Source organism: Dasypus novemcinctus, chromosome 4 (assembly GCF_030445035.2).
Source record: "Dasypus novemcinctus isolate mDasNov1 chromosome 4, mDasNov1.1.hap2, whole genome shotgun sequence".
In the NCBI taxonomy this organism is placed as follows: domain Eukaryota; kingdom Metazoa; phylum Chordata; class Mammalia; order Cingulata; family Dasypodidae; genus Dasypus; species Dasypus novemcinctus.
The window spans coordinates 145,789,110-145,813,974 of NC_080676.1; the positions used below are offsets into that span (position 1 = coordinate 145,789,110).

A 24,865-nucleotide genomic window follows, 5' to 3' on the forward strand; every position below is an offset into this window, starting at 1 on the left:
TACTATGCCTAATATCTTTAACAACCTTTGAGAAGTATGAGATTTATTCTTTTATCCAACAGAAGAAAATCATATTTGAGTCCTACTTTCCATGGGGAAATAGAATACTCAGCACATTTTAAGCACACTGCAGTGTTTTTAAAACTACATTCAAGTTTCTTCAAAGAAAATACCTTAGGATTTGTCCATCTGTGATGGAGGCATTATATGAAAATGACTAAAGAGCAAAGTTCCTATTTAACTTCTGAGCCAGAGGGTTTGAAGAGGTAAAGCTTCTTAAGGCAAGCCAGGAAAAGCATTGAAAAGAAATGTACGGCCAAAGAGAACTTTGGGAGAAAAACATCAAGTTAATAGAAAAACATCAACATCAAGTCAATAGGAAAGAATGACAGTAAACCCCACTAAAGTTTGTTTAGAAGACAGAGTAAGATTAGGCTCTTCAGAACTCCATGAAAAGTCACCTTCTTAGCTACATAAAAAGGAGCAATCTGTAAACTAGGGTATGTTTAGCAGATTGCTGGTGTTAGAAGACTGTCAACAAATCTCTGAGACAGCAGGAATGCTTTCCAATTCTTCAAAAGTGCTGTTTTAAGAAACATTCTTACTTTACTAAAAAGCACAGACCATGACGGTAGGTAACTAAATATTAGCTGGGAAGTTTTTAACATGTGTGGGTTCATGTGGCATGGTCTGTCTCACTTATCTCGAGCCAAAATAACTTACCACCTATTTATTGGACCTACAATTACTGACAGGCTTTCTACCTCACCAGTAGATGATGAGCAAAAAGAAGTGTATAATGTGAACTATTTGCAATCAGTTACAATTGAGATGTGGTATTTCTTTTCAAGGCTTAAAATGGAAGGGTAAATTTTAAAATAAATTTGACTATTAAAACTACAGTACATTGTACAGAATATAGGGGATTCCCATATACTCAACATCCTCTCCATTTCCTCCTACCCCCTGTTAACATTTTACATGTGGATAGTACATTTGTTACAACCGATGTCAAATATTGAAGCACTGCCACTAACCATGGTCAGTGATTTACATTATGGTTTACGTTTTGGACCATACGCTTTTATAAATTTTGATGAAATTTAACTTGGCCTGTATCCATCATTGCAAGATCATGTAGAACATTTCCAATGGCCCCAAAATGCCCCATGTTCCATCTGTCCTATTCCTCCCTCCCCCTCCCCTCAGGATGCACAGCAACCACCAAGCTTCACTCTTTGAAGAACAAGATTCAGAGTTACTTGCAACAACAATGAAGGCTTGGCATGCTGGCCTGTCTTCCCCAATGAGGCCCTGCCTATACTCTCAAGAGGCTCCCACCCCTCTATCTGAGAACATAATAGGTTCTGCCCAGGATGGGAGTCCAACACTTTCCCTTCATTGTGAGGGTCTCCGCCCATGAATACAATGCACTATGACAGGATGAATACTCACATACTCCCTAGAAGCCTGTCCCAGGTGCACCCTGCCCCGCATGCCCCACATCCAACACTCTAAACCAATAACCCTCCCCTGCTGTAGTTGCCAAAAAGCATTCCCAATGTTGTAATTTCAACCACATACCTGCAAATCTCCAGAGTTCATCTGTTCTCTCCCCTGACCCTCTCCTCATTTCCATGGACAGTGCAACCCCCCCACACCCTATCCCCACAGGCCAGCACCATCCAACCTGGTAGCATCACTGCACCACTGTCATGCCATCCATTGCACAATACACCCTTCTACCTTTCCATAGATTTTGCCCATATGGGCATTGGCTCACCAACCTCTACTCCCTTTCTGTCTCCTGTAAACCTAGCTTCAAGATTCTAGCTCTGTGAGTATGCTCAGTTTGCTTAATTCATATCAGTGAAGTCATGTAATATTTGTCATCCAGTGCCTGGCTTGCTGTATTCAACACAGGTCTTCAAGGGTCATCCATGTGACTTTTCTGTAACCTAAAGCTTCTTTGAAGATAAAATGAAAAAAATAAGACACTGGGGGAATAGATGGAAGAAAACGTCACTCGACATACAAGACAACAGATCTTACAGTGATTAAGAGACATAATGCCAACATTAAAAAAATTGTTATTTCTTTTATTTCAAATTCTTTCTAATTTTTTGTTTTGTCATTTTTAAAACTACATTATTATTTCATTTTCTTATTAATTTTGTTCAGTAATTTTGTTGGCCTCATTTTTGAAGAAGTTTTGGAACACAGAAGGGTTACAGCTGTAGCAGAGGAGGATCACTGACGACAGGTGTCAATGATGGGGGATGCAAGGGAGGAGGCATATGAATGAGTTCAAGTGTTCATGGGGCATTGTCACGGTGAGTGGAGAGCCACGCAATAACCAAAAGTACACAATTCCCATCCTGGAGAGTTCTGCCACATTCTCTAATGGGACAGCAAGAATCCCCCCAGTACAGGGGCAGTGAGTAATGAAGGAGGATGGACATTGATGGGCCCTTGATATTGATGACTGTACTTATGAACCTTTTCTTTTAAAATTGTAACTTAGCCTAGTATTATAGGTTGCCTAAGAGTTACCTTCTGGGAGCCTCCTTGTTGCTCAAAAGTGGCCTCTCTCTAAACCAAACTCAGCATATAAATGCATTATCTTCTAACCCCATCCCCCCAGTGTGGAACATGATTCTGGGAGTGAGCCTTCCTGCTACCAAGGGATTACTACCAAGCACCAGCTGGCAATGCAACTGGAAAAAGACCTTGACTAAAAGGGGGAAAGGGTAAAGACAAATGAGTTTATATGGCTAAGAGACTTCCAAGTGAGTCGAGAGGTCATTCCAGAGGTGATGCCTATGCACATCTCAGCAGGATCTCATTGACTGCCACAGTAAGGACTGCCTCAAATAAAGGGGCTACTGAGGGCTCTGGAGACATCCAGACACTATAGGCAGGGATGACAACTCAGGAGTTTGGCACCCTGCCAGTTGGCCCTACCTGGGAATTTATGCTCCACAGTGTGACAGAGCTGGACTCAGTTGTGATTTCCCTATACATGACCCTTCTGCCCCTTCATTGCAAGCTATAGTTAGTACTAGAGGTGATAGGCTTATGTCCAAGAGACTTAAATCTTTGGGCTTTCCATATGCCTGTCAGGCCCTGAATCTCAACAAAGTTGGAACATGTACTCTCCAGTTCCTTGGACTCACCCAAGACAGCTAACAAGGAGATGATGATGGACAATGACTAACCCAAGGAACAGAGAGATGCTACAACTAAAAGCAAGATAGTTCCATCCATCTGCCCCAGGGGATCTAAGCCTCCTCTCAATTAGAGGCAGAGTGGGCATCAGCATCCCAGAATCCTCAGGATTAGGGAACGAATGATGGACTAAAGTAGGCTTACTGTTATTCTACTGTAGACTTATTTTTATTCTAGCAATGGAAGAATTTTTATTATTGATGTGGAGACAGTGGCTACTGGAGGTTCGGAGAGGAGGGAGAAGAGACAGATAAGTGTAATATGAGGCATCTTCTAGACATATGAATTATCCTGAATGACATTGCAATGACAGACACAGGCCGTTATATATCTTGTCATAACTTAGAAAATTGTGCAGGAGAGCATGTAAACTATATCATAAACTACAATCTCTGCTTAGTGGCAATGCTCCAATATGTGTTCATTATTGTAACAAAAGTGTACCCCACTAATGAAGGATGTTGTTAATGTGTGAAAGTGTAGGAGGGGAGGTGGTGGGGCATATGGGAATCCCCTACATTTTTTATAACATTTATGTAATCTAAATATCGTAAAAAAAATTTTTTTAAAGAATTTTAAAAAAACACACAAAAATTTGTAGTATATCAGCTCTATGGTGTGCCCTTAGTGATCATTTGGAGGGTACCTTTTTTTGCTTAAAATAAATTTATCCTACTTCTCAATATTAGAATGCTACATCAGGTTCTGTTGACCCTGAAATATATAGTCTATTGATTTCATGTTAAGTTGAATTATGTCCATATGTAGTAAAATAAGTACAGGCATCTGTACCAAATGGCAGACTTGTGCCAGGGAGCAAACAACCACCACCAAACTGGGCAGAGCCTGATTCTAATCGCCTGGTATAAAATATTTAAAATCTAAGTGATATGGATTGAATATACATTTTTCCATTTCAAAAAATGTGTGCAGTTTGGGGGAAGGGTGAAAGAAGAAAATGATCAATCTTTTGTTGTCATTTATATTGCCCCGCAAAGGCATCCACCTGGTTTTTTCCTTAATTCTTTTTACTTGGAATGTACTTCACAGTCAACATTCTCATGTTTTCCTATTTATTCTCAAGTCTGAAATCCTATTTTTTATAGGTCTGACTCAGACCTATAAATCCTGTTAATGATTAATGTAAATGATCAATTAAGACTATTATTTACTCTTTTCACCTTTTCTTCCGTATTTCTAGCATCGCAATTATTTCAGTCTTTTCTTCTTTTTCGATGCATAGCCATGATGTTAAGCATTGGCAGCAAATGTCAATGGCCTAGGAAGAATCGATTAAAGTTACTAATGAAACTCATCAAAAGAAACCTAACAAAACAGCATACTCTCCACTTTTTTTACTTACTATCGTCTATCTCCTTGTCCTGAACTTCTTTTTGGTCTTTATTTAAATGTCTAACATTGAAAGAGAAACTGGTGCATTTCCCTTTGATGAATCATGATGGGTCCAGTGTTGGATATAAACAAACAAGGGCATTGGCAAAGTAAAGAACAGACAATTGTTGCTGACCAAAAGTAATTCAAGGGGCCTGTTCGTGCACTCTTTAGTAGATTTAATGCCAAAGAAATCAGATGAAAAACTCTCCTTGCTGAAGGAGAAAGCCTAACTTTTTAGTAATAAGTCACCATGGGTTTAAGTTAAATGTCTTATTTGCACAATCATTTAAAGAACTTATTATTGCAGATATCAAGATACTACCAGACTGAGCTTTGATTATTATGAGTACTACCTAAAAAATGGAATGTTAAGGTCTTATTGCTGAAAGCAGACTTGGCCCAATGGATAGGATGTCTGCCTACCACATGGGAGGTCCAAGGTTCAAACTCTGGGCCTCCACGACCCCATGTGGAGCTGGCCCATGCACAGTGCTGATGCGCGCAAGGAGTGCTGTGCCTCGCAGAGGTGTCCCCTGGGTGGGGGAGCCCCACATGCAAGGAGTGCACCCTGTAAGGAGAGCCGCCCAGTGCAAAAGAAAGTGCAGCCTGCCCTAGAATGGCACCGCACACACAGAGAGCTGACACAACAAAAAGAAACACAGATTCCCGGTGCGGCTGATAAGGATAGAAGCCGTCACAGAAGAACACACAGCGAATGAACATACAGAGAAGACAACTGAGGGGAGAGGGTGAGGAAGAGGAGAGAAATAAATAAATAATAAATCTTAAAAAAAAAAGGTCTTATTGCTAGCTTTACAGTATATACTAACAAAGGATTCAGAAAACTGGGTTTCTAATACTATAATACTATAAGTCTATGTTAATGCAGTAAGTGGCTGAAAACTTAGATCTTTTAATAGGCTATATGCTAATTTTTTGAAACAGTCTCTAGATTTTATGGAGCAGCCTGTGTTGTGGGTGTACTTGAGTTGTATCTATTTAGGTAGTAGCCTTTCTCATCATCTGGCACTGTGGGCTTAGGGATACAGCAGACACAGCTATCTTTTTTGGCTTCAAGGTTATGAGGCATTTGAGAAAGGAAATCCGATAACCTACCTTCACTGCATAATTTCTCTGCCAGTACTTACCTTAATTTTCCAGGACCATACTCCTAGCCATCTTGCCTAGAGCTAATTTGTATAAACACTACGGAATGTCTGCAAGTAGCCCAGCTAGGCTGAGGATCCCAGGAGATGTGACTTCTCCTTTTCTGAATCACAAATCTGCAGGCTCCATTACTTTTAGACTGTGCATGCTGCCCATTTCAACTATAACCTAATTGCTGTGCATTTCTTATTGGAACAAAATCAGGAAGCACTCGGTATTAATGAGTTTAAATTCAGCAGTGGCCAAGAGCTGCAAATGTCCAGCTTCTATGAGTCTAAAAATAAGTCAAATGCTTTGAATTTAATTTTATCTCTAAGACCTCATTCCTCTAGCATTGCTGGGGGCAGGAGAATGAAGCATATTACATCTTAATGGATTTTCCAGATAATTGGCTCTTTTAAGAATCATCTAAAAGTGGTATACATTTTGAGAAACTAATTCCTTAAAAATGGCCATTGCCATTTTCATATTAGTGCTACAATTTAACCTTTTCTAAATGACTGAAAATCATTTTTCTGAGCGTTAATTCAAGTATCATGCTGAAATATAGAGTTAGCTTCTTGTCTTTTGTGTTAATGATGTCATGATGTTGTGATAAGTTTTTGACCCTTTGGTAAATGATACCAGACCACTGTGTCTTTTATGTTGTTTTACAACTGCATTTTACAGCTTTTCAGTCTTCTTCCTTTTGTCAATAATACCACTTTGTACTCTCAGTTTACCTGTCTGAAGCATCCTACTTTCCCCAACATTATTTTCTTGTTTAATATTGTCAGCAGCCTGGAAAATCAGAGCAGAAAAAATTGTAGAACCATCAAATATGAATAAAAGGGCTTTAAATGGAAGTCTGAGTAACTCTCCATGAGCTAGTGAAAAGGTTTTATGATATGGTTTATTATCAGCTTCTTCTTTTCACAAAGGTGTGTTTGTTTGTTTTTCCCTTGGTTTGCACTGTGACTTTCTTCTCACTTCTCTCCTGAACCCTGAAGTTGACATGCCCAAATGTCAACCATCTCAAATTCAGATTTATTAGTTCCTAAGGCTACACTTCCACTTAAACTGACTTAAGTCAGTGTTTTGGTCACAATTTACAAGTTATTTAAGTTATCTGAATTCATATTTAAATAGTATCACAGAGATCATCACTGTTTCAACTCTGTAGCTGTGTGCTAGTTTGAAATAAGACCTAACTGAACTTTACCATTGTACCACTCTGTCTTTCTTTACTTTTTATTATTCTGAAGTTACTGTATTCACAATAGGCTACTGATAAATAGAATTATTTGGTGTTAAAAAAAAAAGACTTCCTAACCAACATACTAAAAAATGAGACAGTGCTTAGATTTGGCAAAATAAATAAATAAATAAGTAAACTATAAGAATTTTCTGTCCAAAGAATTTTGGCAATTGAATTTATGTTTTTAATAAACATGTGAGAAATTCAGGTAAGATTTTATCAGTGCAAATGAATAAGCTCTATTTCTATTAAAATCATTCTTGCTTGTTCTCTATCATAATCTATTAGGAATATAAACAGGAGAGATGTATAAAATATTTAAATTTGTTGTAAACTCTTGAAATTCAGAGCATAGATGTTTAAGTATAGAAATATGTTAAAAAGAGTGATTAAGATAATGTTGAAAGCACATTTACTGCACAGAAAGGAAGATCATAAATTCCACAAACATGAAATAAATGAATCATTCCACAATTATGGCAATAAGGAACAAAATTCTGTGCTGCATTGTAATTAGCTGACCTAATACTTATACAGGAGAAAAAATATGGTCCCCTTTTAGCCATAAGTATTTGCTGCCTTAGCAACTAAATCTATTCATTTAGTGATTCAAAGTTTAGCTCAACCATTTGGAATGTGTAACGTGTGATTTTGAAATAAAATATTAATGTTATTTCATTTACAGAAAACCTGTGGGGGAAAACCAGCAAAAAGCAATATAAAGATTGGAGTCTAAGATTCTACCAAAGAGAGATTTTATAATAGTTACATATTGACTCAATCAATGTACACTGTCAGATTTTTTAGGTAAATATTAATTGTAGGGTTTTATCAGCATTTAATCACTATGGTAAATTGAACTAAACCAAAAACTACCACTTCAATCTAAAGGAAAAGCTAAATGTATTGATTCTTAGTATTGTTTCTAAGTCCTGGAGATACTGGAATATCTTTTTAACTAAAAAAAAAAAGAACAGTTATTTAGTATTGAGAGAAATTTTGTCAAGTTGGACCTGAATTACTTTCAGGAACAAGAATTTTAAATAGTAGTAAGTAGTTAAAATATTACCAGTTAACCATTATGGTAGCAAAAATGAGTTGAAATGATTTTGGCTACATGATAGCAAAGAACTGTGTAACTGAATTTTTATTTTGTCTGAAGATGATATATTTATCAATTATTTTTGGGATTATGTAGTCAAAGTTCAAGATGGCTAAATCACTAAAAAATATGAAAATATGAAGTCATAAATTTTGTGGAACTGGGAAAAACAGTTGTCACAAATTCTCTTTATCCAACTCTAAACCATGATATTTCTATCATGAGATATAAATACAAATATAATCAAGAATTTCTGCCATTTTCAACTTAACCACTAGCTTTAGAAAGAGACAATTTTAAAAGAAAACAAAAGAAATGAGAATATGTCCATTTTTGTAAGATGAGAAGTTTGAACTACTTGAAATCTGGAAATCTCTTCCAACTTCAACATATCTGTCTTCCTACATTCCTGTTATTTTAAAATAATAAAGAATGCTATGAACCAACAGCTTGTTACAAATATTATTTAGGGTTTGGGTTTATGATTTCTAAATATTGTGAAGGATATTTTTATATAACTTAAAGCACTAGTGATTTCTTTTGATGTTCTCAAAGTGTTTTCCCATAATTTAAATTGTTTTTTCTAGTTCTGCCTTGCAGCTTTTACTCCACCTTCAAGGGACTCTCCTGTCAGGATGAAACCAAATTTTCTCAGTCAATGCAAATTAAGAGAGGACTTCCTTTCTTAGCTTTGTGTTGCCAGGAAGAAAACCCAACAGAATTGTCACTTACATCTTAGCCACACCCTATAATAAGCATGTAACAAATAATTCTGAGAGTCATATTAATAGCAGGGAAACCAAGATGTCTGCCAAAGTTCTCACAGGAAGCTAGTGGTGAAAGGGAATAAAAGCCAGGCTTTCAGGCACTAACAGGCATTCTGTGTGGTCTCCCACATTGCTTCTCTTTTGAACTTTTCAATTCAAAAGCAAAATACCAAAGTTATAATGCCACCAAGGATGTTGGCATTACATACCAACAGACAGTCCCCTTGCTCCTTTTCTGACACTATATAAACAATCATTGTCTTAGAGGGCAAGTTGAACATTATGAGGATACAATGAAGTAAAAACTTCCAAGTTTTGTTTCTGAGCCTGTGTTGTCCTTAACGGTACATACCATGGCCATCATCCAGGAATTCTGTGATGGTGGCTGAGGTGCACTTGGACCAGGGCTTGGATGCATCAATGCTGGTTAGGATGGAAGACATTAAGCGCTTATCCTCTGTGGAACCAAAGTTCTCCTCACAGAATTTGGAGTCATCATGGGAGAGGCCAAGTAGATGTCCTAAGGGAGAGAACATAGGAAGACAAATAATGGGTGGTTATCCATTTCTATGTTTCCATGACAATTATACCATTTTTTCTTTTACTGTAGATCAGTTCATTTTAGCTGCCTTCTCACCCAGAGACAAGATCTCAGGGGAAATTAAAGCTGCATGAACTTAGAAGAGCATCCACTATTGGGGAATATTTAAATGAAAATTGAAAAATTAAATCAAGGATGTTCCCATAACTCATCTGGATCACATATGCTCAATGATATGTAGAAGCAAGTCCTTATTTAGTATCTAGAATTTGTGTGGCAACTGTGGGATTATGTCATAGCCCTCACTGCATATTATTGTGATTATTAGTCTAGTTTTCTGCTTTTTCTGATCAACAGGAGAGCAGAGAGAGCATCTTCCATCATCATTCACCATGGAAACCTCTGTATTTAATGCAATGTCTTGCAAGTTGTCAACGCTGAATAGATGGTTTTTGAATGGCAGCAACTGCTAGCTTCTTGGCCAAGTAAATAAGTGGCTGCATAAGGAATGACTAGGGGTGGAAAAGAAAGAGAAGGAAAATTAGTAACTTTCAGGTTCCATGTAAATGTATGGCTGCTTCACCCTTGTTTCTTTGAGTTATTTTGTGAGTTGTGAATGTTTATTAGTCACACAAATAAATGGTATATTTTGAAAATACATGTCTCTTCACGTAAGAAATGTTTAAAATACCAGGATGACCATCATGGGGTTAGAACTTGAAGAAAAAGCAAATACAGGGAAGGTAAGAGATTTTCCTAAATCACTCAGCTATATGGAATTTGTGCTTAGACTTCCAACCAGTTTCCTCCAAATCAGAGGTCAGTACCATCTCCATTCCATCAAGCTAGTTATTATTTCATAGAGGACATAACCACATTCTTACAATCCCACTGAATTATGATTTTACTATATAAAATTAATTCTCAGTCTAAGGATAAAGCAGTACTCTCTGATAAATGTAAAATGCTGTTAAAAAATTCTGGACTGCAGCTTGCAGAAACTCGAAAAGGTAGATAACAAATGACCCTAGCAGTGTTCCTCTGCAAAGCTTTAAAGAACCATACACAAACTACAAAAAAGAACGTAGAAGTATTATAGCCAAATGATTACTGCATTCTCCTTGGGTTTCGAACGTCCAAGGCAGAAACGTAGCCATTCTACAGAGTCCAGTGTGCACCAGTGAAACCTGGCAGAGAAGAACTCTTTCAGGCCTCATTCCAACTGCTTGGAGCCAACTTGTTAAATCACCAACGCTTTGGAACTACATTGTCCACTGAGCAGCTGGCTGCTGTTGTGGATGAAATTAAGTGACTAGGGCTCCATGACCTTTTGAGGCTCAGCATTTTTATGCTATTTATGCAATCATTTGTATCAATATTATTTACTAGGCTAGCAAGTTTTCTTTGGGAAACCCTCCTGCCTTCCTTCAATTTTGTAAAGTCTTTTTTATTTTAGTGACAAGTGCACAACACAAAATTTCCTCTTTTAACGACCTCCAAGTATACAATTAAGTAGTATTATTTTCACAATGTTGTGCTATCATCACCAGTGTCCAACTTTTTCATCACCTCAAATAGAAATTCAATACCCATTAAGAAACAACTCCCTTTCTCCCTGTGCACCTCAACCCCCTGGTAACCTTCCATCATGGAATGTGCATCAGTCTATAAAATATATCCCAAATAACACGAACAAGATTGGCAGAGGCTTATCCAATTTTTGAGTTGTCTGCTGAATTTTTTCAGGGAACACAGAGCTCACAGAACAGAATCTTCCATTCATATCCTAATCAAAATTGCTTAAACTTACTTAGTATATCGAGCTCATGTTGAGAATTCACTTTATGCTTCTTGAACTTTTCCAAGATAGGAGCCCATGAGCTAATGCTCTGAGATTTGAATGGGAATTTCACATTTGAGTTTCTTCCTCCAGTATGGATAAGGGACAGTTGTAGTGATTCAAAATGACTGCTGAAACATGGTATTGCTTTAAAAAATTCAAGTTTTACATTAAAAACATGCGATTTCATAAGGTAATCATGTTTATTTAATGGTCTTTCCCTCTAAATCCATATAAATAGAGGACACTTTCCATATGCATTTTTATTACTGCATTAAGGCATTTTTCACTTCATTAGGAGGGTAGATTTTAGATTTAAAATACTGGCCACGTGGAAAACACCAAATTGCCTTTAAGGGCTTGGGTGAGTATCCTTTTTCTTTCAGACAGAAGGGTGAAGGGTGTCAATTACATGAGCAAGGTAATTTACTTTAAAATATTTTGGCATACTTCTGTGAATACTTTGGCATGCTATTTGGCATATTAGGATTTTTATGCACCCCAAATTTACTGATTTATCAGTGTCATTTAATTGCCATTGAAGAGAAATATATAAGAAATTATAGCAGAAAAGACTGTCATTCTGAGCTTGACCAAATCTGTGTTCCACCTCAACAAAAGCTAAAAGGAGATGCAGGTTCTGTAAGACCTTCAAAAATGAGAAACAGATTGCTAGGGGGTCAACTGAGAAAGACTGGATCTTTTGAGGGCAAATGAAACTTCTGTCGTCCAAGAAGAAAGTCTGTCAGCTGGCTGGGAGAGGCACACTCTCTCCAGGGCAGTGAGGGTTATAGCAATAGGAAGAACCTTTCAGCACCCAAAGAAACTGGAAACCAGTTCCACAGTAGCTGGAACTGGGAAAAAGTAAGAGGCCCACATGACATTCCTTTAGGAGCTGAACAGGAATTGAAATGGCGATTGGTGTCAGAGGAGCTTGGAGGCTCTTCAGGAGAGACCTGTCATACATGCAAAAGGCTTTAAACAGAACAAGAAGTGGCTGTTTTCCAATGTGAGCCACCCATCAATTATGCTAAGGCACTTAAGGACATTCTGAAATGTCTCAATATGGTTGAGCCCTGAAATGGCAAGGTACACATAAAAGCTTTAGTTTCTCAGCTGCAAAAACAAATACCATACAATACAATGGGTTGTATACAGTAAACCATGGGGTTTACTGGCCCATGTTTATGAGCTTAGGAGAAGTCCAAATGTAAGATATCACCAAGGTGATGATTCTCCTGGAAGATTGTGGCATACTGGGACTGTCTGCCAGTCTAGTGATCCTTGGTCCTTAGCTTTTCTGTCACATGGCAACGAAGCGGCATCTTTTCCTTTCTCTTCAGAGTTCAACTGAATTTCAGCTTCTGGCTGTTCCTCATGTCTACTCTCTGTCTAAAATCCACTCTGCTTATAGGATGCCAGTAATCTGGATAAAAACCGAATCTGATTCAGTTAGGCCACATCTTAAATGAAGTAATATCTTCAAGAGATCCTACTTATAATGTGTTCACACCCACAGGACCAGAGAGGCTGGGAATGGAACATGCCTTTCGCGGGGTACATGGTTCAATCCCCAACAGTCTGCATTCTGGACCCCCAAAAGACATGTTGTTCCCACATGCAAGACACATTCATTCCATCACAACACCCCCAAAGCCTTAAGTCATTGCAGTAACAATGCTAAGTATAAAGTTAACAAAATCAGTTAAGGATGTGGTCCATTCTGGGACAAAATCCCTCTCCATGTGTGGACCTGTACAACCTATCAAAGAAGTTATCTCCTCCCAATATACAATGGTAGAAGTGGCAATGGGTAGACCTTCTTATTTCAGAAGGGAGACTGGAAGGAAAACAGGGACCAGGGATCCCAAACAAGTCCAAAACAAAGCAGCACAAACTCAGATCTCAAGGTCTGAGGATCCATCTGTTGAGTCGATTCATTGTGCTTTCAGCCTAATGGAAAGCCTTCCAAGCACTTGTCTCCTCAAACACTGGGGCACAGCCCCATCATTTCTGAGCCTTGGCATGGCAGCACTCTCCCTGAACAATGGGATGCAAGGTCCACCCACTGCAAGCGCAGGGACAGAGGGTCTGCCCCTCCAAGTGTAGGGGCAAACCTGCCCTTTGTACACATATGGGTGAGCCTGCCCTCTGGTCCCGAGATCTTTTAGTTACAGGATTTTACTTCCATGGTTCTGCCATTGAGATCATTCTTCCTTCATTTCCCCCTTTCTCTGTTCCTTTCAGTTCAGGCTGGCAGTGGTTTTGTTCATAAAAATTTTGCAACATGCTTGTCAGCTCCGCGAGCAGTTGAAGCAGGGCTAAATGATCAGACAACACAACTTCTCACAGGCCATTCCTGGATAACTGCATTTCCAATCCTGACTCCTACCAAAATGGCTGCCTTGATCCAGGTTCAGCCACACTGACTTTAGCAAAGTATTGTTCAATTAAACCCTCTCATGGAGCCCTGTCCGCTGGGTCCTCACTTCCCCCAAGCCTTGGGAGGTCTCTGATAGACCTGCCTTGTGGCCTTTGTCCAGAGAAAGCTATCTGGATAGGCTGAGATTTTCAAAATCATCAGTTGCTTGTACCTTCGTGCTTAAGAGTTTAATTCTCAGATTATCCTCTTCCTCCCACATTTTACTAAAAGCTGCAAGGAGAAGCCAGTCTGTACCTTCCACACTTAACTTGGAAATCATCACTTACAAGTTCCATTTTCAATCTGACATACAATTTTGCCAAGTTCTCTCCCACTTCTTTAACAGGAATTGCCTTTCGTCCTGTTTCCAATAACAGATTCATTACTTCCTTTTAAGGCCTCATTGAAAGTAGCTTTAACGTCCCTATTTCTACCAACAATCTCTTCAAAGCAATCTAGGTTATTTCTATCAAGCATCTCACATTTCTTCCAGCCTCTACCCATTATCCAATTGCAAAGACGTTTCCACATTTTTAGGTATGTGTCATAGCAGCACCCCACTTTTTTGGTACTAAAAACTGTTTTAGTTTTCCAGCTGCTAAAACAAATACCATATAATAGGTTGGCTTATGTAATGGGAAATTACAGGCTCATGATTCGAGTCCAAACTCGAGACGTCAGGCAATACTTTCTCCCCAAAGGTTGTGGCATTCTAGGTCAGGCTCCTGGTGATCCCCGGTCAATGACAATGCACCTGGTAACATTCTCCATCCTATTCCAGGTACTGTTGACTTCCAGCCACTGGCTGCTCCCAGTGGCTTCTCTGTCTGATTTTCACTCTGCTTATAAATTACTCCAGTAACCCAGATTCAAGTCCAGTCTGACTCAGTTGGGACACACCTTCACTGAAGTAACATCTTTAGGAGATCTTATTTACAATGTGTTTCTTTGGGGAGCTACAGTTCAATGCCCGGCATGCTATTCTTAAAGGATACTCACACCAGAGACAAAGCACTATGTTACAAAAACTTTTATCAACAGAACCATCCTCAATCTAGGAAATCTAAAATATAGTGCTACAGCTAAGAACAGTACATTTGAAATGTTATGAAGGGGACTTGGAATTTATCCTGATGTTACAGATGGCTTAGGACAGACTTTAGTTTTCAGACATCTACCTTTTCCAGTGACAGTTTGCTCATAAATCACCCACAGAGATGCATTAAATTACAGGTGTGGATTGGAGGTGAAGCATCTCACACAGGCGGGTTTCAGGAGGAGCAGCAGCAGCTGGAATTTAGACTAAGTCATCCAAAGGGTAAAACAGCAAGTGGAAAATATAACGAAGTGATGTAGAAAACATTCACAACTCTTTGATTAATTTTTTTGTGGTTTTTATCAAAATGTATTTTTTGATGACTTTTTAGAACCATGTAGAACAATACGAAATTGGTTGATGGGCAAAGTCTTGGAGGAGGCAGGGGAATGGAATCTAGAAACCTGGAAGAAAGACAACCCTTAGCCTTCAAAAGACAGAAAGACATTTCTTTCCCAAATTGGAGTGTGGGAATAGAAGGGTGGAGAAGATCCAAAGCACTTTTTAAAGGGTACCAGAAGGGATTTGAGCACACGCACCCAAGCTCCCTCAGTAAAACAGGATGTGAAATCTCCTAGTGAGAGAAACAAGGCAAGTCACTGTCAGGGTTTAAAGTAGATGTCATGGAGGTCTTGCTTTAGGTAAGAAAATGCATTTGTATTTAGAATATTTATAACCAGCAAACATGCCAAGGACTGATGAAGAGTTTATTTGCTTTAGCTATGCTGAGCATTCCAGCGTGTAAAACTATCTTTGCAAATCCTTAAACCTTGATTGATGTAATTATAAATTTCTTACCTAAAATCCTGAGGCAGCTAAGGACCAAACATACTTTTGTTAGTATGCACTAACTAAGTGTTAGGATGCACTTGTTAATGATATCTATGTTTACAGATTAAATCATAATCATGGTAATACTCATTATATTAAAGAAAAACAAGAAGCCCAAGTGCAATTTACAGAATAATGCAACTGTCTCAACCACAAGTACTTCCCCATGTCATGGGAACCACAGTACTGTATTTTGCTATTTGGAATCTTAGCAAAAGTCAAGATGTGAAGTGTAAGTGCTTTTGTGGCAAATACTCATTGGTTCTTATATATTAAATAATGTCATAAATACAAGATTCTTGCCAACAAACACCCACCACATGACATTAACATCAGGATGGAATTTGAATAGTGTTAAAGGAATGAACTTAATGATAAATTGTGTCAAAGTTAAGTCTAAAAGAACAAGACTCATAAATAAGAGTGCTAACTCAGATTTAGCAAACAGATTAGTTACTTGATCATTTTTCTAGTATAAATCCTTTTTCACTTGGCAAATGGGTGACACAACTTCACCTTTTGATTCACAATAAAGATTTAAAGAGCATCTTGCTTCCTTAAATTCACCCGTGAATGTGGTTTTAGAAAATTCATGAGTGTGTCCCCAGGTGGAGAAATGTTACTTTAAAGGAAAATGTTGGTCCAGGTTCTTATTCATCTCAGGTAATACTGTACAACTAGAGTTGATTTACAACATTAATCACAGAAACAAAGTTGTTTTTCTAAACTTTTAACTACATATTAAACAGAAGTTCAACCTCTTGTCTCCTGACCCCATGATGACCAGTGGATATGGGGACACAGCACCACATCCTAAAAAATTTTACAAGAAGCTCTGTGATGTGTTTTCTTGGAAAAGCACTGCTCAGATGAAGCATCTGTTTCTTAGTGAGGTCATTCATGTTTTTGTTTTACCTAATTTTCCAGCTGGGATTATGAGGTGCAAGAAGGTCTTGCCAAGGGTTGAAAAGTGAGTCAACAGGTCACATGGGAACAGGATCCAGAACCTCCAAGAAGGGAACCATCAGCCTAATAATTGGATTCCATATGCCTTTTCAAACATAATTCCTTATATACAATGAAAAAACTCTTAAGCTTCTGTTTCACAGTATTAAACATAAATGTCAAATGCAGTATCGATTATGTAATTTAGAAGCGAGAAAATAAAACCTTCAATTTTTTTGTCAGACTTTAGGTGTGAATGGTCTTTTATGTCAAATTCAAGATTATATCCTTCAACATGAACTCTATGAGACCTAAATCTCTGGACTGTCCATGTGACAGTCAGGCTCTGAGCCTCAGCAGACTTGCAACTCCTACACTCTGGTTTATTGGACTTACCCTGGTGAGCTAACAGGAGGTGAAGAGGTCAACCACCACACCAGGAGCCAAGAGTGCCTACAACTGCAAGCAGGAGAATTGCATCCATCATCCATGTGGTATCTAAGCCCCCTCTCGATATAGAGGTGGAGTGGACATCACCATCCCAGGATCCATAGGATGGAGGAATAGAGTATGGATTTGAGTGGACTTACTGATATTCTACTATGAAACTATTGTGATTAGTAATGGAAGAAATTGTAGTATTGATGTGGAGAAGGTGGCCACGGTAGCTGCTGAGGGTAGGGAGAGGGAGGAAGAGATATTTTCAGGACTTGGAGTTGTTCTGGGTGGTACTGCAGGGACAGATACTGGACATTGTATGTCCTGCCATGGCCTACGGGTTGGACTGTGGAAGAGAGTAAACTACAGAGTAAGCCATTATCTATGTGGTACAGCAGTGCTCCAACATGTATTCACCAAATGCAATGAATGTCCCATGATGATGAAAGAGGTTGTTGATGTGGGAGGAGTGAGGTGAGGGGGGTGGGGGTTATATAGGGACCTCATATTTTTTGAATGAAACATTTAAATAAAAAGAGAGAGAAAAAAAACCCAAAAACCAAAAAATAAGCCATTATAAGACAGTAATCAAAATCTTGGGCTTACTAGCTATTTACCCTGGACAATTTTCTCAACTTCTTAAGGTGTCAATCTCCTCCTCTATGGGGTGACCCATCAATAGTCCTCATCTCATGGCATTTGTGAAGAATTAAAGAGATAAAAATTTAAAGTGATTAGAACATGTACTGGACACATAACAAGTGCTCAGTAATTGTTAGGTAACTTCATTGTCCTCACTGAGATACCGGGTTTGTTATACTTTTGCTTATGGTATTCTAGTCTTCAGTGATTTTTGAATAAATTAAATATTTCTAGACACTCTTGATTTAGAAAGAAAGGGGAAGTACTCTATTGTAAAAGGAAAATCACACAGTGAGTGTGTGATAGATTTACTTTTAATACCAACTCCAATGAGCTGGGTTTCCACACGTGCCAATTTATAGGCATACCCTATAGAGACACATTAATTGGTATTTGATTTAAAAAAAAAACCCTACAATGAACAATAAACCAATCAAAGCTGCTTGGTATAGATCAAAGACCTATTTCCACCTTTCATTTAGGGGCCAAGAAAGACACAGTGGGGCCTTGTTCCAAACTGGATAGAGAAAAATGGTCAGTTAATGTCAATTAAAGCAATGGTTTGGGGGATAAATACCAAGTTGAATTCTAGCTTCCTTCTTACTTCACATCTCACTGCTAGTCTTGACATCTGATTCTATGCACTTGGTGTTGGTTTATGGAGTCTGGAGGTCCTCTACAGCTTTTAAAAACATGGTTTTGTTGAATCTAATCATCTGTGGGAGCACAGTCACTCTCACATCAGCAGAACCAGAGAACACACTCAAACCACAGCAAAACCCAGGCATTGGTGCTGTTGTGTCTCAACCACTTCCTAAGCCTCCAGCTGAATACTTGGCTTTGATTTTCTTTGAACATCTGACTAGCTTAGAAAGCTTTTAAAATCTGTCAAAATGGAGAGATTTACTGAGCGCATTTTATAATTAACTACTATATAGGAAAGCTTAGGCATATTTACAAATTCTGGATTTCATTATATTAGAAACTGGCCCAATATCAACAAAATTATTATTTTTAAGAACCATGTGTGTAGCGGGTGAAATCTTTATTATTACAAGGCAATAATAAAAATGCAACATGTTAAAAGTATAAGTGCAAAAAAAGTACATTATCTAGAAAACATTCTGCTATATATGTTTGGACTGTAAAATGGCTGTCATCAAATTCTCATCTCCAATCAAGGCCCAGGGATGGTAAATGTGTTTTTGAGAGTTTAAAGCCACTTCCTTAAATGTCTTAAGAGTTTAGCCAATGTTTACATGCACATAACACAGCAAGGAGGAAAGCAATCTTAGCGCCTAGGCAGTCTCCAGTGATCCAAGTTTTGTTTTCCAGAAGCTTGTATTGACTATATATTCCAAAATCTAGCTCCTTTTTAGAAGAATTGGCAGGAAAAGAGAAGTGTCTACTTATTATGTGGTCCTTAAAAAAAGAGTAGCTTTTCAGAATTGTTTATCTAACCCATGTCATTCTGACTTTAGGTAATTTAACTCCATGTATAAAAAAGGTTCAAGGCAGGGATTTCAAGCTTGTCTCTATTTATCTTACATGTTCCCAATATAGGGAAATTTTGAGAAGGCAGGAGTATTAGGGATTGGTGGTAGAAAAGAACGAAAGTTATTTTGATTCAATTTGTTTGAGCATAAAATGTACCTAAGTTTTTCTTTTAAACAGCTGTGTAGAAAGGAAAAGTGGTAGGGCACTCCCATGAGAAGCTGTGAGTCAGTTAATGAAGGTGTTATTATTTTGATCAAATATTAAAATAATAACATTTCTTATATACTGCTTGTACAAGAAACCAATAGAAAAATTACAAAATCAGCCTGGAGATTTTCTCCACAGCTTATGTTTTGGTAACATATTTGCACTGTTTGTTTGCATGAAGCAAATGGCACATTTTGGAATGAGGCTCAAGCAGATTCAAAGCCGCCTGGCAAAATCAAGTTTTTAGTTATCATTTTCATCACCAGATCTAGCTTGTACATATATCTTCCATTCTGGAAAGTAGCAAATGTCTAATAAAACGGAAGAGGGGACTATTACGTGAGAAAAATAATGAAGTGGAATTAGAATAAAGAGCATGGTGAGCTCAGGTTGATGGCTTCATGCAACACTCCCAAACCAAAGCCCTGGAAACACCTCTGAGCTGCGTCACCCCGGGTCACACAAGCTATCATGGCGACGCCATCATAACAAACAGATGCTTAAGGAACATTTTGTGAGGGTATTTTGTTTAAATTTTTTAAGGCTCATTCTTTATAACAGGTGTTCATACGTTTTAGGCAAAAAACTAAATTGAAAAACAGTAAAGCAATTAGAAAACAAAGTGAATGAAACCCAGGTCCCTGTACGAAAGGAAAATTAAATTCATATTCCCTTATCTCCAGAACATACATTTTTCAGATTAGGTCAGAGGTAACACAGGTAGGGGAGTTAGGCAGTGCATGACTGGAGATCGATTTCTGAAGATTCCCAAAGATGTAAACAGAGATGATCCAACCAAGAAATTAAAGTGAACACCAGGGCATAGTCATATATCAAAGATTCAGCCTTGGCTTTGCATATGGGGATCCATATTCCTCCCCTATTGCTCTCTAGTATGAATACGTCCATCTTCTACCATTAAGAAAAGTTCACATTATATTTCTTCTGTGATTTCATATATATAGATACATAAGTAAATTATACATACATAAACACATTAATATAAGTTTTGTTTGCATCAGCATCTGGTGTCCTACATCCCACCTGCATCAGCCTGAATAACCCAAGACCCCGAGTTTAGGAATACAGGAGGGCTGGGAGAAGTCTGCTGAGAGGCTCTCCCTCCAGCCGAGTTGAGATGACTTCAGTGTTAGTGCAGCTCCGAAGAAGCTGCACGATTTAGTTCCACACTGGTTATCTTACTGGGAAGACTCTGAGAGGCTGTCAATGTGTGAAACAAGTCATCACCAGAGAGAAGTAAAAACTAGCCCTTCTTTCACCGAATTTCTAATCTCTCCTTTTGAAAATCCAAATTTAATGATCAAAATACATGAATGGATAATATCAAAGTCAACTCTGTTGCTTAGTCCCCATCACTCCACCATGCAGCCTAAGAAGAACCTGCCTCTGCCTTTCCAGGGGTTTAGAAACTCTCCTATGGTACTTGTCCTTCTGAATAATGGTGATGAATTACTGTTGTACTTTTAAAATGCCTCCATATACTTACAAACCTCTTGAAAACTTGGACTAATTTCTCTATGCTTCCAATGCAGAATCAGAATGTTACCTTGGACAGCTCTTCCCTTCTACCACTTACTCACTCATTTAAACACATATATGTAATAAATATTGGTCAAGGATCTACATTAGGCTGCATTTTTATCAGTTAAATAGGCATGAGTAAGAAAGATAGCTGAGGACATGATGTCTAATGGTAGGAGTATAATATCTGTTTATAGCATTTTAGAGTTTTTTTTTTTTAACACTTTTAAATGCACCACAGCTTTTCTAATGGACCACACAAGAGCCATGCCTCATTAATAGTCCTTCGCCTAGGGGTTTCAAGGGTCCAAATATCTTGCTTGAAATAAAACAGGGACTCCACTTCAGATCATTTGCTCCTTAAGCCAAAATCCCTCAATTAATTAAGTATGGAAATGAATTATTATCAGTGATGCTGATGGACAAGTATTTACATTAAGACTCGTGATGTTTGTGTTCATTTTGCTTTGATGGTAAGAAATGTGTCAGTTAGGAAAATTAAGGTAATGACTAATACTTAAGAATCAAAATTTTACTACTGATTTCTGGTTTACTGTTCCAATATATTGAGTTACGCTATTACACCTTTGATGAGATGTTAACTCCCCAAAGAAAATATAGCAGTTAGAAATCCACACCTTGTAAAAATATTTTCTGCCTATGCAGAAAGTGAAAGAGATTTTAATTTCTATGTAAAAATGATAGTTTTAGTTAAAAAAAAATAACAGCTAAATAGGTTTAATAAAAATACAACCAAAAATCAAGTACAATAATGATCAAACCATACTTTGCCCCATAAAAGATGATGCTAAAAAAGAAAATGAACTATTTAACTAAAAAGTTAAAGTGGCTATAAATGACAGCTAGTATCCACACCCTACCTAATTTGATCTCTAATAGGTACTATTATCTGTACAGTGCAGATATAAAAACTGAAGCTTACAGAGTTTAAATAACTACACCAAGGTGATACAGATAAAAGATATTTTAGCAAGAATTGAGTCTTGATGGGTCTAATTCTAACTTCTAATTCTAAATACTAAGCAGACTTCTTATACACTTAGCAGCCTAAGTCAGTGATTAAGAGAGACATTCTTAATCAGAGATTTTTTCATTTATTAACTCTTCGAAATTTACAGCTTTAAGATTTAGATGTGTTTCTTTTAACACATGATAGGGCAGGTGACATTTTATAGTAAACTTTGTTGAGTGCTGGGCTTGATTTCATTCTCTTTGTTATTAAAAATGAGACAGGAATGTTTACCCTAAGTTATAGATTACCTTTGCCAGGAGCTTACTCACCCAGTAGAGGAAAACTTGTTAAATTTCGATGTAAACTGATCATCCGGGGATGAGCCAATACTGCTCATCTTCTAAAAAGATGAGTGACTTCTGAAAGTCAACTGTGATAAATTTTGACCAGGAGTCATTTAGGGATGCTTTAAGAGACAGTAGCAGTGGCGAATTTCTCTTTAAGTGACACTGCTGGAAAGGAAACATCTACTGTGTGCCTGAGTTTGCCTTCCTTCTCCCTTGTTAGTTAACCTTAAAGTGCAAATATAAACAAATTTAATCCCCAATGGTACATCTGAACCAGGAGAAGTCTGGAATTAATTGCCAAGTATTTTGGTTCCCGTTGCAGCTGTTACACGTGTTTGATTTGGCGAGGGAAGAGAAAAGGCGCTGCATACCAATTTCGTGAGCCACGGTGAAAGCTGCGTGGAGGCCATCATCTTCAATCACAGCACAGCTGCGCTCCGGAGAACATATGGTCCCAACGTCTGCCATTCCCAGGGTGTCACATGAATGATGCCCACATAAATCCTGCCCGGGGGGAAAGGAATCATTAAAATCAATTGACATCCAGAAGGAGCCACCGCATACAGCCACTTGCTCACCCCAAATGGCAAGACTGGGGTATGTTTATGGTATCACCTGCTCATGTCTGGAAATGTTCCAAGGAGAAACTCAAGGCAGTGGCTTTTCTAAGCTACTCTGGGACTAAAAGGAATGGAAGGATGATGGGGACTCGAGTATACTGAAAAAGATGATTTAGGATTGTAGCTTGTCCTTCAAGGGGTGCCTCAGCTTTAAGGCATATTTGCGAGCACATCTGTCACAGATCACTTTCGCATATGGTCATGCTTAGGAAAGCCCTACTATTCCTACCTAAATCCATGTTAAATTTATCTGAAGCCTGACCTAGTAATTTAGTTCCCATCACATGTGCAAACTGCAACCATCATTTGTGGCAGAATTCAAATTTATCTATAATTTGGATTGGAAATTAAATTTTAATGCATACATAGGATTCTTCGAAAGCTCATCTCCTCATTTTCCAAATTGAGTTGTAATTTCTTAGAACTTTTGTAAGATAATCTGCATAGGTCCTGTTGTCTTCAGCCATTTGTGCATTCTTACAGCATTTAATGATGTAGTGTTCCTCAACCTGATCTTTGAGAGGGCTTTGAATCCTCAGAAATTCTATGTCAGATATTGTGTGTATGCATTTTTCTGGGGTGAAGTTTCAAAGCTTTTAAGAGACTCTCAAAAGGGAACATGATCACAGCTCCTGATTGCTTAAAAATTATTGATTTAGACAAAAGGGACAGCGTTAAGATTTTTAAGATAGCATGCATAGAGAGAAAATATAAGCCAAAATGTCTGACATGACAGAGTTGATGATGACATACCTTAGTTTAAATTGTATGGGAGCATCAGGTGACATAAGAATTTCTTGTGTTCGACTACAGTTGTCAATGGAAATTAATGAACTGTGTGTATACTGATATGCCAAGAATCAAAACAACATTTCTATTAAGCCACTGAGTTAATAACTGTAGAAGGATTTAAAAAAATATATCAACGGTCACTGTGAAAGATGACATTTGCTACCTAAAATGAGTGATGCATCTTTTACTGGTATTATCTTTGTATCAACAACTACTACCATGTCTGACTTAGAGTAAGAACTCAAACAGTTAATTGAAATGTATCGTGACATACAGTCAGGTGTAATGGCGATCTCACACACTTTTAACATGCTGTAGGCTGAGCAAGACTTCACCAGACTGCAGGCAACCTGTATGCAATAATATTACTATCTACTAATTCTTCCCTATTATGCTGCATAAAACCCAACCAAGGCACAAAATTTTAATCCAATCAAGGTGAAGAATATTCAAAAGATATATCCTCTACTGCTCTCTTTAGTACATTTCAGGACCTTATTGTGTTCTGTATGAGTTACAAGCTGTGATGAATTACACTGTGGCCACCACTCTATTGTAGCTTCAGACAGTGGAAATCTTGGCCAAGTCGCCCTGGTGCTTCAAGTCACCAAACCAACAACACCCTTCTAAATTCTCTTGTGTAACCTCATCTGTCATCCCACGGGGTCCCAAATTACAGCTGCTGGGAATAACGTAGTCGTTTTAAAAATTGAAACTGGAAGATACTTCTGCACCATAATCAGTCTTTGAGAGAATAATATAGTACAATACATTTTAAAATATTTCTCCCCACTCATTTTAGTAGCCCCAAGACCAAAGACCCAGGTCATGGTTTAAGTGAGTAGCTAGACACTGTGGGGTTACTTCTGCACACATACACTTTTTGATGTTTACTTCACAATTTGCCATTTATTATTTTAAAATAATAAAATCCAGGAATTAAGTGGTTCCTTCTTACTCCACATTTCATTGATAAGCTTCAGATGAAGCACCATAGCACAGATAAGTGGCCCTCCTGTTCTGAATTGAGTTTAAACTGAATTCTTAATATCTCTTTGTTTACTGCTAATCAACTGCTCATTAGAGGCTATCAGCTCTCCTTATCATTCTCAAATTGCATTAATTACATTTGACCTTTTGCCATGGAAATGTGTGCATGTGACAAAATCATGAACAGAAGCACTTGTTATGTTTTTAACCACACTAATCAAACCCCTTGACCAGAGAGTCACGATC

General features: G+C 38.0%; 1 protein-coding gene across 2 annotated transcripts in view; it reads right to left on the reverse strand.

The window, feature by feature from the left end:
• The window catches only part of ADAMTS5 (ADAM metallopeptidase with thrombospondin type 1 motif 5), a 51,889-nt gene that overhangs the window by 15,488 nt on the left and 11,536 nt on the right, over window positions 1-24,865 (reverse strand). For both annotated transcript variants that reach the window (XM_071214909.1, XM_012529075.4), the window contains 2 exons: window positions 22,589-22,721; window positions 9,249-9,416 (listed from right to left, as the gene is read on the reverse strand). In XM_071214909.1, the coding sequence (XP_071071010.1) occupies window positions 9,249-9,416; window positions 22,589-22,721 (301 nt within the window). The remainder of the gene's footprint in view (window positions 1-9,248; window positions 9,417-22,588; window positions 22,722-24,865) is intronic.